The sequence below is a fragment of the Lethenteron reissneri genome, chromosome 19 (assembly GCF_015708825.2).
Source record: "Lethenteron reissneri isolate LAM-NWPU_2019-01 chromosome 19, ASM1570882v1, whole genome shotgun sequence".
NCBI lineage: Eukaryota > Metazoa > Chordata > Hyperoartia > Petromyzontiformes > Petromyzontidae > Lethenteron > Lethenteron reissneri.
The window spans coordinates 2,637,221-2,654,027 of record NC_083797.1 but is presented as its reverse complement, the minus strand read 5'-3'; the positions used below and the strand labels follow the sequence as shown (position 1 = coordinate 2,654,027).

Here is a 16,807-nt window from a genome sequence, read left to right as displayed (position 1 = left end):
TGTTGTGGGTTTACTCTCCAACACACCGGTGTGCTGAACGAGTAACTAATTGGTGTGCATTGTTTCCGTGACACACATTACTAATTGGCTGTGTCGAGTGGTGGCGGGTTTAACGACACATTTATACTTACGCGATCTAACCGAAATTTTTTTTTTTATCATGAACAACGTTCGGTTAATTTTTTTTGTTCCGTAGTAAATGGTGCAAACTTGCGGTGCAAAAATGAGGGCATTGCCCTTACCCGATTAATCGACAGTCGCACTCCACCGCTGGATAAAGGCTGCCCTGTGCGGTTACCATCCCCCCCTCCTCCCCCCACGGGCCTGTGAGGCCACAGTCCATCTTGCTCCGGCACAGGAGCTGATCTCATTTCGCCCCTCCGCGAATGCCTCTCTCCTTCGGCTCCATCACCAAATCTCTGTTCCCCTAGGCCGCCATCCGTCCAAGACGAGAAGCGTCCTCTCCAAAATCCACTTACGGTTTCAGGAGGGTCAATATGATGTCACTTACTTGCATTTTGTTCCCTCTCCCACGTGTTCACGTTGGTCTATTCATCTATAGTAATGCAATTTACTTATCCATAAAAGCCTCCGTTAGTGTCAATTTTCGTGTTTTTGGTTGTTGTTGTTGTTGTTTTTTTACAGGAAGGTCCTGCTTTGGGATGTTTTGCCGATTCCTTTCTAAAGCGATGCTTGGGATGTGGACGGAAACCGGAGCACCCAGAGAAAGCCCACCCACGATAGAATAATGCAGCGGTCGGGAACCTATGGCTCGCGAGCCATATATGGCTCTTCCGGTGACGGCATATGGCTCCCAGACAATTTTGAGTTGAAAAAAAGAAATAAGAACAAAATAAAAATAAAATCAGTTTGGAACTGATTTTAAAATACTTGTGATATTGCTTAATAATACTGTGTCATTTTAAAGTAAACAGAAATTCGTTTTGAAGATAAAATTTCTCGGGTCACGGGTCCCGTGACCAGAAGTCGCATTAAAAGTAAGACATTTAATTTATTATACGTTAAAAATAATATATGGCTCTCAATGAAAAATATTTAAAAATATTTGGCTTTTATGGCTCTCCCAGTCAAGAAGGTTCCCGACCCCTGGAAAAATGCATCTAAGGTGTGCACAGACAGGGTGTATGAACCCACTTTAATGTACTGCCATCACTTAGCCCAGGAGCTGGTTTGCCAGTTTCACAAATCTATGTGGTCTCCATAGTGATGGATCACAGGCATGCACATTTACACCCGGCGGCTATAATCATGTGCACGAGGTTTGTTCAAAAGGTTCTTAGCCTAACAAACATACAAAATAATGACACCAATAAGACCCACATGACTTCTCGACACAATGAAACCCATTAACGGTGTATTTTTCAAAGTGTTCCTGAAGTTTTCTGAATCTTTCGAGACAACATTTCTTCTTAGCTCATTCAGATTCCCCTGCAAATCCTCCTTCAACGTATTGCCGCAATCGTCATCGTCACACTCGGGAGACGCTTTCCACCCCAGGTGCTCCTGCTAACAGAAGTCACCGGGTGGCAGGTCGAGAAAACGGGGAGGACGCGGTAGTTCCTTCAAGTGGCATCTATTGGCAGTGTAGGCCTTTGCAACCCCCCGCGCGAGCTGGGGGAATTGTCTCGCTGAAAAGCGAAGGGGTCAGGTCACGCGTATGTGTGTAACCAGATGCAAAACTTATGAGACCAGGATGAGGCACATTTGCAACGGTTGACATGTGTGTCAAGTGTGTGACCTGGATGTACAAAGAGTTTTGGCGCTCATCTTTCCACGTCACTTGTCTCTGATAGGCTAATACGGTGCAGTCGTTGGGAGCACGTCTGTGTGATATTACGCTGTGATCGTCTCCTTGTGTGGTATGCAGTCAATGTGCACCACACCTCCATCATTCCGACGATGGTGCACATTATATTTTGCCTGCATGGGCTGTTGTTGGGCTACGGGGTCATTTCGGTTAATCCACGTCTCATCACCTTTTAACAGCTCACCTGTTAGGCTTGTCCCAGTTCGATTAGCGTCGTGATAAGTTCTCAGATGGGAATATATGATGTGTGCCTGCAGAAATGCATCTGGAAAAATTATATGCATTTATCACGGCACCTGAAGCATTTAAGAACTTGAGGATGTGTTTGATCAGCCTAGATGTTGAGTCAAAGCCATTTATAATATTATGTTACCCACAAGCAATACTTTTGTTGTTCATTTGTTTCTCGTTATAAGCACAGTCTTGACTTACATTCGTGCTTTCTAACCCTCCCGTGACATTAAATGCATTTAGCAGCTAATCCACACAAAAAAACCAACTACAGTATATTCACGTAGTGTACTTTAATGAATCGCTGTGTATTCACAACGTGCTCAGCAGGTGCCAAATCCCATTAGCAAGACGGCACAAGTGGCACCATAGGTCGAACTAAATGGGACAGCCAGCAGCATATCTAAGATGCAGCAGTGCAAAAACTATTAATGCATTTTTATTTCACTAGCTAAGGCCCACTTAGCTGTATAGCTTTTTTTAAGCGACCTGGCCACAAATGATAGCTCAACGAAGTGGCTTATCATCTGGGAATATATAGCAGCCAAATGCTCTAAACGCGTGCTGTTGATTCTAAATGTGGAGTGAAAGAACCAGAGGACCCGGATAAAAATCCACGCGACCACGGGGAGAACATGCAAAAATCCAAATATACAGGTCTAAGGGTCTGCATCGAACCCACGACCTCCTGTATACCAGGCGAGGTAATTAACATCTCGCCACCGCAGAATGTGCCTTTGTATGCCGAGCAATTCACACGCGAGGGCTTTCCTTGACAATGTTTTTGGAACTACGCACCGTATACTATCCACGTATACTAATTATTCAATGATAGTTGCACTTTCAAATATGTTTATCTTCACCGTTATTTAAGGTACGTTAAATAACACAATAATGCTATACAATATGTTTGTATTAATATATACGTGCAATTGATGTTTAAACGTAAGATATGTTTACGCACTCCAATACTATTTTGCTCATAAGCTTTAAGAATTAATATTCGCTGCTTTAATATTTCGCGGCTTTAATATTCGCTGATTTCGTATTCGCGAATTTAATATTCGCGTCGTTCTCCAGCAACGTGCGTGGAGTAGCAATGCCCCCTCCTGGTGAGACCAGGAAGTTTACTAAACTCGCCACAATAAACGTGTTGCGTCCGCCTTGCTGTGGAGCATTATATTATTTGGACAAAGCAAGCGTACAATGGGCTTGTTCAAAATATTGTTTTTTTACGTTGAACAAAACCCCTTCAGATAGGGAATTGCCGTTTGTGCTTTTGCCAGTAACACCTTGGGAAACCCAGCAGCATTCGTTTTACAAGCCCAAGTCTGCTGATAAGACCCTGAATCTCAAAACTGGTCCAGAGTACGCTTGCTTACACAAATGCTGCTTGATAGCATTGGTCCCGAAAGCCACTAGGCTGATGGTCTAAACAATATTTGAATTCATACGTGGAGAAGACACGTTAGAAAATTTTGCTTCGAAGTGCGTTTAAATGAGATTAATCAACGCATATAGATCTGGGCTATCCGATCATTTAAGTAATCAACTTCTCTAACGATTATCGGACCTCGGAATAACACAAAATTGGTTGGGGAGGGGGGAGTCTGACCTCCGTTATCATCATCATCATGTGCATCACGCGAGACGTGGTTTACATGGAGTTTCCCACCTATAAGAGGATGTAGGAGCCACGAATTGAAGCACTCACAAAAATGCATCAATTCAATTGCTTTCCTTTAACGAATCAACTTCCATAGACTAATCATCCCAACCCTAAACTCAATGCATTTCTGCGCAAACTATTTCTGCGCCACCATCGTCTGCTGAGGAATTTAAACCATGGGACGTGGGCCACAAGAGTTGTGTGTACGTACTTTGAACGTCTTGTTGCACCGTACGTAACCAACCGCGCTGATAGGAGTGTGCGGGAGAAGGACAAAAACAACGAAACACCAAACGCAGTTCGGGAGGAATGAGCAGAGGGCAGAGACGAGACGAGCGGTGCGGTGGAGTAACTCGCGGGGTCAGAGGCATCCCTGGAATGTTTTCGATGACAGATTATTCTGATGATCATTATTCCCCACCCACCACCCCCTCCCAGGTGCCACGCAGGGACATGCAGAGCGTGCGTGGGAGGATAGCGCCGTCTGGGGGTGGAGGGGGGGCCGAGACAGCGCCCACCTTTGTGCCAGTCTTGGCAGCTGGATCGTTGCATTGAATCACGCCGATGGTGTGACCGTGCGAGACCAAGTTTTGCGAGAGAAATGGTAAAAAAAACTCTAAATTTGAGATTGACGTAGAGCAAATGGCCAAAATGTGTGCCAGGCTTACCACGCTTATTACATCTATTGGGGAATGATACAGTCAATGTCAGCTCTCCGATATCTGGCGTAGAAGCTTAAAATACCATCGTTGGGAGCCTGTAGGGTTTGGGGCAGCGAGCCTCTTTCCCATCTTTCTATCTCCCTGCTTTTCATAAGCGCTTTAGCTGATGTTGACGGTGTGTGCACGTGCGCGCGTCACGACATGATGCATTAGGCTCGCGTATTGATTCAATTTCAAAAAAATATATATATGAAAAAAACAAATACCCTTAAGAGGGGCTTTTCTAGAGCTGTCTCTCCACCGGAGACCCCCTTCCGTCAGCCAGGGGCACACGAGCGAGCGATCGCGAGGTGGCTGCTACGCCTACCCACCTCCCCCTCTCGCCGTTCCTTTCTTCACGTTCGCCGGAGATGCGGCGCTAACTCTGATGGCACGTGGTTCGCGAGGGCGCGCTTGAATTCACGGCGGCCCCCCCCCCCCCGAGTGGAGAGGAGAGAGAAGCTCCGGGCGCAGTTCCTTAGCACGCGCGCACCGCCCGCGGCTGAGATGTCTTGGCCACGTGCCGCTTTCGTATCGATGCACGCCCACGGAATCGCAATGCGAGACGGAATGCACTCTTGACACGGCAGCAGGACGCTGCGGTTTCACCTAGACCACACAAATAATTGATGGGGGCCTTCGAGTTTTTTTGGGGGGGGAAATGTAAAGATTGATTTCATGTTTGTGTATTTTTTTTATTTAATTTACTACTGCAGTGTTATTGTGACATTAACCCCGAGATGTACGTATAACTACTGCTGTGTTCTCGCTTTTTTATAATTTGCCTTGATTTGTCTGGCATGATCAATGTCTCGGGGAATATTTGAAGGCCGTTCTGTCCGTTATTGCTCCTGGATCTTCATTGCTCGCATATTCATCAGAATCGTCGACCGAGATAGTACTTGAAGTACAAAAGCAGAACAACAAAATTCACTCACAGAGTTAAACACATAACAGACGGTCATGTGGAGTGGGAGGCAACAAGCCAGACTTTCCCCATGGATACTGGCAAACGATAAACACGCCTAGATTGAGATTAAGATTTCAATACAAAAAGATTATAATCGCTGCATATCTGCAAGGTTAAAGTCAAACGGCAGGATAATGCTCGACATAGCTAAGATTTTAATGGGGTCAGCTTATAGTGTAATACTGTCATTCTGAGTGCAGCATTGATATTGTCCCAAAATGCCAGATAACAAGCTGCCCCAAGGCATAACTTAAACAATAAAAGCAGAAGTGAAAACCAGCCCTGCTTAAGCCACGCTGTGGTATTGAGAATCACGTCACGCGAACACACACGGACATAATACTGTAGTCTGCAACTGGATGGTCGTCCGTTTGCTAACACGATGACTCAAGGATACACAAATGCAACTGCATGCGCATTATTTACTGATCACAGGGCAAACTGATGCCATCGTGCGAGACGTCTCCCTTTAGGAGGGTGTCGTGGCTTCGATCGAGACCCAGATGACGCCCGCTGCCGTATATTTGGAGTTTGTGTGTTTCTCTCCCCGTGGTCGCGTGGATTTTTCTCCGATTTTTTCCCCTCCGGGTTCACTGGTAGACCGCACGAAATGGCATTGAAAGTTGCAGTGACAGTTGGGTGCAGGCACGAAATGGCATTATTGACATGTGCAGAATCGTGAGAGATGGCAACGGATTGGGGGGGGGGGGGTGGGCGGCTTAATCTAACAGTGGATAGACCCTGGCTAATGATGATGCAAGACTGGAATTAGGCACATGACTGGTAGCCACAGACATAGCGCAAGGGATTGTCGTGTGCCTGGTGGGGAATCATTTCTGGCACCCGGCCTGAACGGACCTGGCCGAAATGAAGCCCTGTGTGCAAATGCACGTGGATATACTACCATACGCTGCCTGTCAATAAACCATTGCTCTGAGTACCTGGTAGAGTGGCTCTTTATAAATGTAATTAAGTATATTGCTATACTTTATAGTCCTCTATTAATTTAGTGCCATAGAGGAGAACCACTGTAGACTTCCTCACAAAGTGGTACTCACTTTATCGACCCAAGATGGATGAAAGACTTACTCAATATCCATTTGAATTCATAAAGGTAACTTCGAACTGCTATATATTATACTCCACTGCTCTGTCGCCTGGTCAGATGTTCATAAATTAAGGTTTTGATATTAAATGGCTTTGTATTTCATTTATTTACCCCTTATATCCCCCCTCTGCAGTTACCCTGGCACCTCAACATGCACAACATTCCCTGCGTCCACCAATTCCCTACGCCAACCACCACTGAAGACCCTCAACCATCCTCTCAGTCATATTCCAACTTCAATTACTGTGACACCCCCCCCCCCCCCCCACTCTACGGCCTCACCAAACTCCAGATGATTCAGAAATGCCACTCAGAGACTTGCACGCCCGCATCCATAAACGTGGACCGCATCACGACAATAGGGCAGACCAATGGTTCACAATCCGGTCCAGGTTAGATTGCAAAATCACGCTCGGCGTCTTCAAGATCCTCCGTGGACTCGCTTCTGCCCTCTCTCATGTCAACACTGGGTTCTTCATTTCCATCTACTGCCCCCCCCACCTCCCCCATAGTCTGGAACCGCCTTCACTCAGTCACCTGTGCCGTTGACTCGCTACTGCCCCTGTTCGTGTTCGGTGCCAAGACCTTTCTCTTGTCTCCCAACTATGACTCTCTGTCTCTTTCTCCAGTAAATGAATGCCCACTGTTCTGAAGAGCGTATTGAGACGTGGTTGCATTTGCCTGTTAAATACATCCACATTGGTTTGTAATTGTATACGATGGCCGGTATGTGCCGCATAGCAGTCCGCTTGCGGTCACCGATATTGCTTGGATGCATCTCTGCGCGTCAAGAGCATTAGCTTTTAATATCGGTCTGCTGGTGACATCACTCACTGATTCCTGTAAATCCTTGTAGCTCGTGCTCATATTCCTAAAGACACTGACCTGAATATGAAGGAGCAAAGCCAAGCAGCTGGGGGGCACGTTGACGCAGCCACAATGTTTTTTTTCTTGTTTTAATGTCAGGCGAGTCTGGGAGTGCGCAGTCAAAGGCCACGCAGATTACCGTACCAGCAAAAACATAATCCTTCTGTGCTGAATATTTACTCTCATTATGCAGAGTTGGTGGGAAGAGTGTTTCTCTACGGTGTGGACCAGAGGTCACGTGACAGGATCTCAGAGGTAGCTCTTTGATATCCGCTGTTACATTGCTTTCATGGCTTTATTTTGGTGATTTCGAAAACGTTTTTTGGTTCGGCCATGTTTGTTTGTTGTAGTACGGAGTTAGACCGATGGCCTTAATCTAAGTTGTGTTGTGGTTGTTGTTGTTGTTTGACTTGCATCCCACTGGGATTTTTGCACACAGCGTTGGTGTACACTGCCTTTTCTGGAATATTTTTGCTGTTTTTTTCCTGGATGTTCTGTTTGCACATAGTCACATAGTCACTTTAAGATGTTTTCTTGTTCATATTTTTGCACACAGCGTTGGTGTACGGTGCCTTTTCTGGCATATTTTTGCTGTTTTTTCCTGGATGTTCTGTTTGCACATAGTCACATATTCACTTTAAGATGTTTTCTTGTTCATGTTTTTGTCTTTTGTTTGTTGCGGTTGCACCAGATTCAAGAGCCGAATGGCTCACATGGCTATTCCAAATAAATGAAATTGAAAACTGAAACTGAATAAGCCGTTCTTATAGCATGGAACGGCCGTGCTGCTTTGCGAGAGATCCAGACGGATCCTTTGCCTTATAACGTGATTTCGATAGCGCGATCTGGATGAAATTAATTTTTAAAAATACGACAATTATATATTTTTATTGATTCTTAACGTGATGGCGCTCCTAACCATTGTTGACCTTGTAAAAACATTTTATTCTCATCGTGTTACCAATAACAATTATCATCTAAACTAGCTGGCATGAAAAAAACCTAAGAATATGAATATATCTCATTCGTTTATTAAACACACGGCTATTGCTTTAGATGGTGTTTGAAAATGAATTCACAATGAGTTGAACGTGCATTCATTCAGGGTTTTGGCATTTTCAGCGGTTATCTTTTCTGGCTTAACATTTTCTTGGAATAGAATGATTGGGCTTCACCCGATACAGTTGTACTGTACTCCCTTTCCTCCCTCTTATCAGGCCTGATCGGCAGTCACTTTAATAGATCTTGAAGACTTTAGCAAATTGATTATTATAAGTGAGCGCAAAACACAGCAAATGTGTGGGAAGTCGCCATGGTGGCTAGGAGATGTTAACTACCTCGCCTGGTATACAGGAGGTCGTGGGTTCGACTCTGACGCCTGCTGTATATTTTGCATGTTCCTGCCCATAGTCGCGTGGATTTTTTTTCTGGGTCCTACGGTTTTCACTCCACGTTTAGAAACACTCGTTTATAGTATTTGGCTGCTACAAATTTCCACGTAATAAGCCACTTCGTTGAGCTATAATTTGTGGCCAGGTCGCTTCTGAAAAAGATCTACATAGCTCAGTGGGCCTTACCTGGTAAAATAAAAACAAAATTATAGGTGTGTTCACGTTTTCTGATGCATGCACCGCTCCACTCACCGATTCCGCGCTCTGCCAATGCGCGCAGCTCTCTCTCTCTCTCTCTTTGCGCGTGCAAGTGGCCCAAAGATGCGATGAGAGGGATCAATAATTCAGGGAGGCTGCTTTTTAAACACACTCTCCCGCACCAACGTAATGCATTTCCTGCCCGAGAGTAGGAGATCCAGAGATGTGCGGATAGCTCTACAGAGCCGCCCGCCCCTTACAGAAGCTGCGGACGATGTTAAATTGCAGGCAGTGCAATTTTCCCCGAACGTGTTAATAGCAAATGCTTGGCTGCTTTATATAGGGCGCTATATTACGTGGTATGTTTTTACTCTTTTGCCTTTAAATGGTGATTTCAAATCTGCCGTGGACCCCGCGTATTGAGTTAAATTATTTCTACGTTACATTATTTGCATGCTTTTATTTTGTACGTGCAAAGCTGCAATGTAAATCTGCTCATGGTTGCCGTGGACTGAGCCACCTTAGATAACGAGGGATTAATACAATCCCAGCCACCCACTCTTTCTCTCTCTCACTCTCCCACTCTCTCTATTTGCAGCTCTCCCTGGTAGAAGGGAAAGCGACAACAAGAGAGAGAGAGACGTGAGGGAGGCAGGCAGCCTTAGCGGCAGGCGAAAGAGGCAGGACAGAGAGACAGAGACCAAAGGCGAGGAGAGAGAGAGAGGGAGTGGAGGAGAAAGACGCGACGTTGGCGAGACGGACGTGGAACGAGGATGGAGAAACGAGCGACCGTCCGTGCTGCCGATGGGGACGGCGCGGCGAGAACAAAGAGCGATCCGGGGGGAGGAGCGGCCGCTCAATGCAAACACTCGGCACCGAAGAGTCGGGTCACCAAGACGGGGCGCAAAGCCACCCGGCAGACGGCGGCCGGTAAGTCACTCACGAACGCTCTCTCGCGACGCTGCACGCGAGTCATGGGCCACATTGGCAACCCGCGGGCACGTTGGGTTACCCCTCCGCGGCACATTCGGTGCTACGCGTTGGTGCCAAATGCAGAGTTGGACGTGTGCGTGGAGGGGTGGAGTGATGCGGCAGCAGAGCGTAAGAGGCGGCTGACTTTATCCCGGGGAGCAATCGAGCCACCCCCGTCGAACAGCTGGCGGCAATGCCGCACGCATCGGTACACAAATGCATTGGCACATCGCACTGTGTGGCTGCGAACACGACGCTATCGATACCGTTCACTGTTGTGATTGTGCGTGCACGCCGGCATTAATTTGGGTGCGTTGTTCAATGTTCGCATCGGTACCCTTGCATTGTTTTTCCGAGGCGTGCCCGAGCAAGTTGTGTAAGGCGTTGCCGCGTCTATAAACAATGAGACGCTGTGCATTTGACAAGGCATCTGGCTCAATATTCTTTGTTACACTGAGCAATGGTGCTGACACGCGTGCATTGTTCTAAGCTGAAACATTTTAATAGAGAATGCAGCAACGAGTCTGATCTTACTGCCGTGACATAATGAGAGTCGCATGATCATTTATTTAACTGCAGTCATTAAAACGGCATTAGGTTGTGTGCGAACTGTTATTAGGGAGGTGTGTTCGATCTAATGTGAGATACAGAGTGTGTGTCAGTATCTGGTTGGAAGCCAGGCAAGGTGGCATTGTGATGAGACTGGCAAGATTGGCCTGGCAAACAGATACCACCGGCTTGTGTACAACTGCTGACAGAATAGGCTTTACCCAATAAAGAGGCTTCATCTTTAATTGTAGAGGTTGAATTTTTTTTTGCACACACAGTCAATGAGTTTCATGATGTGTTTTTTTTTTCTTTCAAAAAGGTGAACTTTAAGCGTTTTCTACTCACAGTGTTATTATAAGTAAGCAAAATAATCACGCCGCTGCTGGATCAAGGCCTGCTCACGCCATTCTCGATTTGACCATACTTCCACTAATTTGCTGATCAATGCGCGTGGTGAAGGGAGTGAGGGGCCCAGCCAGGATCGGTTCAGATATCACTTGCCACCGATGTGAGCCGTGGCTAGAAATAAAACCTCTGATCACGGAGGTTCATAGCGCAGTGCGCTCTCCACCGTGGTACCGCTCCGACAATTGTTGGAGCAATGCTCTGGTAGGTTTTGTTTCCTGCTCTAAGTTGTCTGGTTGCAGAATTCTAATTTTTGTTCATTTTAAATATTTAGTTCGAAAAAGGTAGAGAATTTCTTATGCATTGAAAGAAACGCACTTTTTAAAAGTGCACGTTTGAAAGAAAGAACGCATCCTTTTGTAAATGAAGCATATTCTGCCTTAAGATTAGCTATCAGTGTTGCCCAGGTGTTTATTATCAATCATGCTGGTTTATCAAAGTAAATTATATTTTCAGCTGGTTGTTGACATGTTTAATACCGAGTGGGCTCGTACAATTCCATTTTCCGCACAATGCCGCTCGTTAATATTATTAATGCTCACTGGACTTTACTGCTACGTTACAATGTCCTGCTAAAATAGGTTTCCTTTAGAGTTGGTGCCCTTAAAATTACGGCAAGTCAACGGAAATGATGGTCATTACCGAAAGACGCGTATCATCAGGAACAGAGACCCCATTCCTCATTGTAAATGTGCAGTGGCTTCAAAGCCCAAATTTTCATAAAAAATGCACGGTTATTCCACCATTGCCTCTGGAGGATATACAACATTCAGGCTTCTGTAATGTAATGCAATTTCTGTAAAATGTAAATTACCTAGTGAGTAAAAATGCCCTTTTTTATTTTGAGCAAAAAAATTCCAGTCATTGAATTTGAAGCCCAAATTGCCAAGGCATAAATTCCATAGACGTCTTCAGTGAAAAACACTCAGATTTTAAAAAAATATCTTACAAAAACATTTTGGAAATTGATATGTGCTTAATATTATCACATCTGACTCTTCGTGATAACACAGGAAAGCACAATGCAAAAGTTCCGAAGAGAACATGACAGGTCGGTGTTGAAGATATGAGGAGCCATTCACAAGACTGCTCTGAGTGGGACATAAGTGTGCAAGGATGGCGATTTTCAGTAACCAAGGCAGACATTTGAATGCTATCCGTGAGTCCAGCGACCAAGAGGAATAGCTGAAGGGCAGATGGTGGGAGACTATCAGCACAGATCTCGGAGATCGCGTGTCTGTACGGTGCAACAGCTGCAGCATCTGGCAGATGGGAGGACACGTTGGCGAGAAGGTGTGGGTGACATCAACGGCGTTGGCCGTGATGACCTCTCGATCTCTTGATGCCTAATCGGGCGCTTGAAGTGCACATACGTGGGCTCCCAGAGACTGAAACATTTTTTTTACTGCGGATGACCAAGATGCCCTCTGCACGGTGGGCAAAGAGATCGATTGTGACACTGCGGTAAAGTGCACGCGTCTCCACGCGAGCATCCTATTTACACCGTAATTGCATTGTTACGTTACACGCAGAGAGTCATGTTTCATTGCCACGTGTTATATGCAGAAATGTAGGCGAATCGCGAAGCGGACAGTGAACCAAAAATACGACTCCTGGGAAACTGTACACAGCCTCATTACGCATTTGTCACGGAGCATGTATGGGCGAAGCCAACATCGACAGAACTCCGTTCTGTCTCCTGCAAAATACAATAGAAATTTTTAAATCCATTAGCCTTTTCGATTTAAAGCTTTCGTGACTGCAGGGATTCATCTTCTTGGTTCTTTCGGTAAAGTCACGTAGAAGGGAAATAATAAAATAATAAAAATAAAACATTATAAAATTATTCTCACGACGTTTCGACGCTGTCTCCCCGACAGACCTGGTCTTCACCTGAGGACAGCTGCTTGCGTTGTGTGGCCGAAACGTCGTGAGAATTATTTTATAATGTTTTATTTTTATTATTTTATTATTTCCCTTCTACGTGACTTTACCAAAAGAACCAAGAAGATCCATTAGCCTATTGATTTTCCAGACCAATATTATATAGCGGTGTTTGTTTGCACAAAATGTGGACCGGTTTCATTTGCGGAGTCAGAGAATGCGGTTCTGTTTAATTAGGAGTATTGTAGGTTTGGCGTAAAGAAAAATCACCGTGAGGGAATGATCACACTGGAGGCCCAGTGCCTGGATGGGTTGAGCCGGGTGAGTGCTTGGATGGTTGACACCCAGGAGTCGCTTGGTGTTTTTAGGCATGCGGCTGTGGTGTCGCCTGGAGTTGGCAGTAAAGCAATGCTGCAATCCATGTATGGATTAAATGCTTCGCGTCCATCTGTGGATTGAATCTATCCGTGAGTTCTTGCAGCTCATCGAGGCTCTCCTGGGAAAATAAGTGGCATTATTATTATTAATATAGCAACCAGGGCGGAGACGGAGAGATACGATCAGCTCACGTGCGGGAGTGAGATAGCATGCGGCATTACAGGATCCAGTGGATAGTGATGGGATGGCGATGAATTCATTCAGCAGTAGATTGACTGTGGCCGATCATCATGATGAGTATTATTAATAGATGAAGCTGTTTGTGAAGCTAATTGGTGAAGTGATGCGTTCAATGCGCTATGCACCCGGCAACCGGCCACGGCTAGAACATCCATGGTGAGTGATACCCTCCCCCCCAGCCCACACGAACCAGCACCGTGAACGACTGTACAGACAAACAGCCTCCATGACCGGCATTGGGGAAGCTTTTCCGTCGTTTAAATACACGACCTTATTATTACTAACGCCGTATATATTATCGGGATTGTGAAATATCCTTTATTCATAATGGAGGTTATCGAGAGGCGTAGATGTGGTGACCACACTTCTGCGCTCTTACGCAAAGGAACGAAACGGGTGGACTTCTCCACAAATCTGGCTGTCGCCTGATGAAGCTAGTTGTAATTACTGGCGAAACGTCGTACTCAGATTGTAAATGTTGGGGCTTGGCTCTCCAACACACCGGTGTGCTGTACTAGTGACGAATTGGCCACGTTCTGTTTACGTGACAACCCTTACTAGTTGGCTGTGTCGGGTGGTGGCTGGTTAAACGGTACATTCTATATATATTTACGCGATCTAACCCCCAAAAAAAACCTCTATGGATGAATTTTGATTTAAAGCTTTCGTGACTGCAGGGATTCATATTCTTGGTTCTTTCGGTAAAGTCACATATAAGGAAAACAATAAATTAATACAAATAAAAAACAATAAAATGCTCACGACGTTTCGACTGCAACACAAGCAATCATCATCAGGTGTGAAAAACACAACAATAAATTTGAAAAAAGTGGCGGTTTAATGGATGATTTTGGTCGCGAAAGCCTCCTTCCTACGTGTTAAATATCCTCGATTCACCGGGTCCCTCCTCGTCTTTTGCGCTGTGCAGCAGAGTCGGGCCAGACGGCGAAGTCCTTCTCGTCCCAAGCCAAGGCAGCAATGTTCCAGTGCCACAAGAAGACCGGAGGAGCATCGTCCCCTGCGGGACAGGCGCCCGGAGGAGCGCCCACCCGAGCCACTGCGGCGTCGGCGTCGTCCCATGCGGCGTCGTCCCACACGGCGCTCTTCCACCTGCCCAGCTTCTCCCGGGGCAGCGGCTCGCACGGCCCCTCGCGCAAAGCCACGGTCCCGGTCCCGGCCGCGGCGACCACCACGCCCGCAGCAGCCGGCGCGCACAGGTCTGGCCCGGCGCTTAAAGTGGCGTGGAAAAGGTGACGGTTGATTGGACTCCCGGGGATCAAAACGCACTGCAACACAAGGCCGTAGTAGCCATGGAGTCAACATTGGGGGGGACCAAATCTTCCAGGGGGTCTGGGGGTCCCGCCCCCCCTAGAAAAACATCTAAATTTGAAAACTCATTTCCTGCCATTTCCTGCGTAAAATGTAAACAAATTCACTAACACATAGGATGGACTTTTTATTTTTATTTTTTACAATAATGTCTAATAGTGTATTGTATTACATTGCTCTGTTTTTTCATTTTTACCTTTTCTTGTTTCACTGTATGTAATGGGAGAGATTAGGGATTCATAAAGTACAACCATAACCACAATCATATAAACGGAAATCTATTTTATAGCAATATATTGGGGGTGGACATTTTGAGCATATTTGAATTTATTATAATTACGGCCTTGCTACAACAACAACAACAACGGGGGGGTTACGTTGCACTCGATGGGCATTATCCACTGCGCACTGCGACGCGGGGCCTTCCAAATACCACGGCTCCCGAGACCCAGCGCGCTGCGTCTTTGTTCGCCACGCCGCTTAACTCCCCGTTCGAATTCCGCGGCCGTCTGGAACGCTCTTTCGTCCGATATTAGGTAGCCACTGGGAGCTGTGTACTTTTAAACCTAGATCGAAAACTCGTGTCTTTAGAACTGTTTCTTGTGTTTAGTTTGCTGTCCTTTCCCCCCGCATCTCCGATTAGTACGGCCGGTTACGTACGGTGCAAAAGAAGCTCGTCACATACACAGATTATTAACTCGTTCCACGTGGTGCGCTAAGCAATTAACGCTGTCTGCACCGCGTGGAGCACGCACATTCAGATATCGATCTTCGTTTGCATAAGCTCGATCAACACGGACAGCGTTAATTGCTTGTCGCGTCACGTGGGACGTGTTTAACAATCATCAGGCGCGTGCGACGAGTTCATTATTATTGAAGGGGGACTGGACTGATGAAGGCAGGGAGACGTAGCGTGGCGGGTAGCAAGGACTGGAGTTGGATAAACGGTGCCCCAATATAGTATTGTGCATCAATAAACATGATATGCTACATTGCATGTTCTAGTGCATTGAGAAAACGGATACAACGAAATGCATTCTAGTGCATTAAAAATACATTATTTATTGCGTAGCACATTCTGCTGCATTTTAGAATACATTGTATACTACGCAGTGTGTTCGAATTACATACTGTGAAAATTATTCTAGTGCATTTCATATATTTTATATACCATGATGAGCGTTTTAAATATTTCATATACACATTGCATGCTGTACTGCACAATGTATTGTAGTGCATTGCCACTATTTCCCCTCTCGTGAGCTCAAACACAGCAATATCGCCGAGTTCATCTTTGCCCTTTGCCTGCATTCTTGCTCGAGTCACACGCTCACCCTTTTCCTTCGATGCGTTTGGATCCGTCTCATTCTTTGCCTCCTCCCGCCGACTATTTTACATACAAAGTAGCATTCTAAAATGCACCAAACGCCCTATCCGAGTGACGTTAGTATACATTGTCTAGGGCATCGCATTCTAGCGCGTGAAAATGTTTACGGAACTAAACATGAAGTGCTCATCTCACTCCTATCCCTCGGGACATCATCGAGGCTCACATCTGCCATGAAGAGTGGTCACGTGGAGGGGAGAGTGGGGAGAGGTGGGGGCAAGGCCGTAATTATAATATATTTAGGGGGAAGGACGACACATTCCCCCCCTCCAATATTCAAATATGCTCAAAATGTCCCCCCCCAATATTTTGGTATAAAAAAAATTGCTATGCTATGTAAATAAAAACAACAATTTGCTAAACCTTGGCCACAATATCTGGACTTGTCTTCATATAAATCAATGCATAGATTTCTGTTTATATGATTGTGGTCATGGTTGTACTTTATTAATCCCTTATCTCTGCCATTACATACAATGAAATAAGAAATGGTAAAAACAGAGCAATGAATACAATACACTATTCGACATTATTGTAAATAGATAAAGTCCATCCCATGTGTTAGTGAATTTTTTTATATTTTGGGCAGGAAATTATTTTTCAAATTTAGATTTTTTTTTTTTCTGGGTTGGAACCCCCAGACACCCTGGAAGATTTGGTCCCACCCCCCCCCCCCAATGTTGACTCCATGGCTACGGCC

At 45.6% G+C, this 16,807-nt stretch overlaps 1 protein-coding gene across 2 annotated transcripts in view; it reads left to right on the top strand.

The window, feature by feature from the left end:
- Window positions 1-9,185: 9,185 nt before the first annotated feature.
- The window catches only part of LOC133344163 (phosphatase and actin regulator 1-like), a 44,654-nt gene continuing 37,032 nt past the window's right edge, over window positions 9,186-16,807 (top strand). For both annotated transcript variants that reach the window (XM_061554168.1, XM_061554167.1), the window contains exons 1-2: window positions 9,186-9,893; window positions 14,320-14,641. In XM_061554168.1, coding sequence (XP_061410152.1) covers window positions 9,737-9,893; window positions 14,320-14,641 — 479 coding nt within the window. In that variant the 5' untranslated portion in view covers window positions 9,186-9,736. The remainder of the gene's footprint in view (window positions 9,894-14,319; window positions 14,642-16,807) is intronic.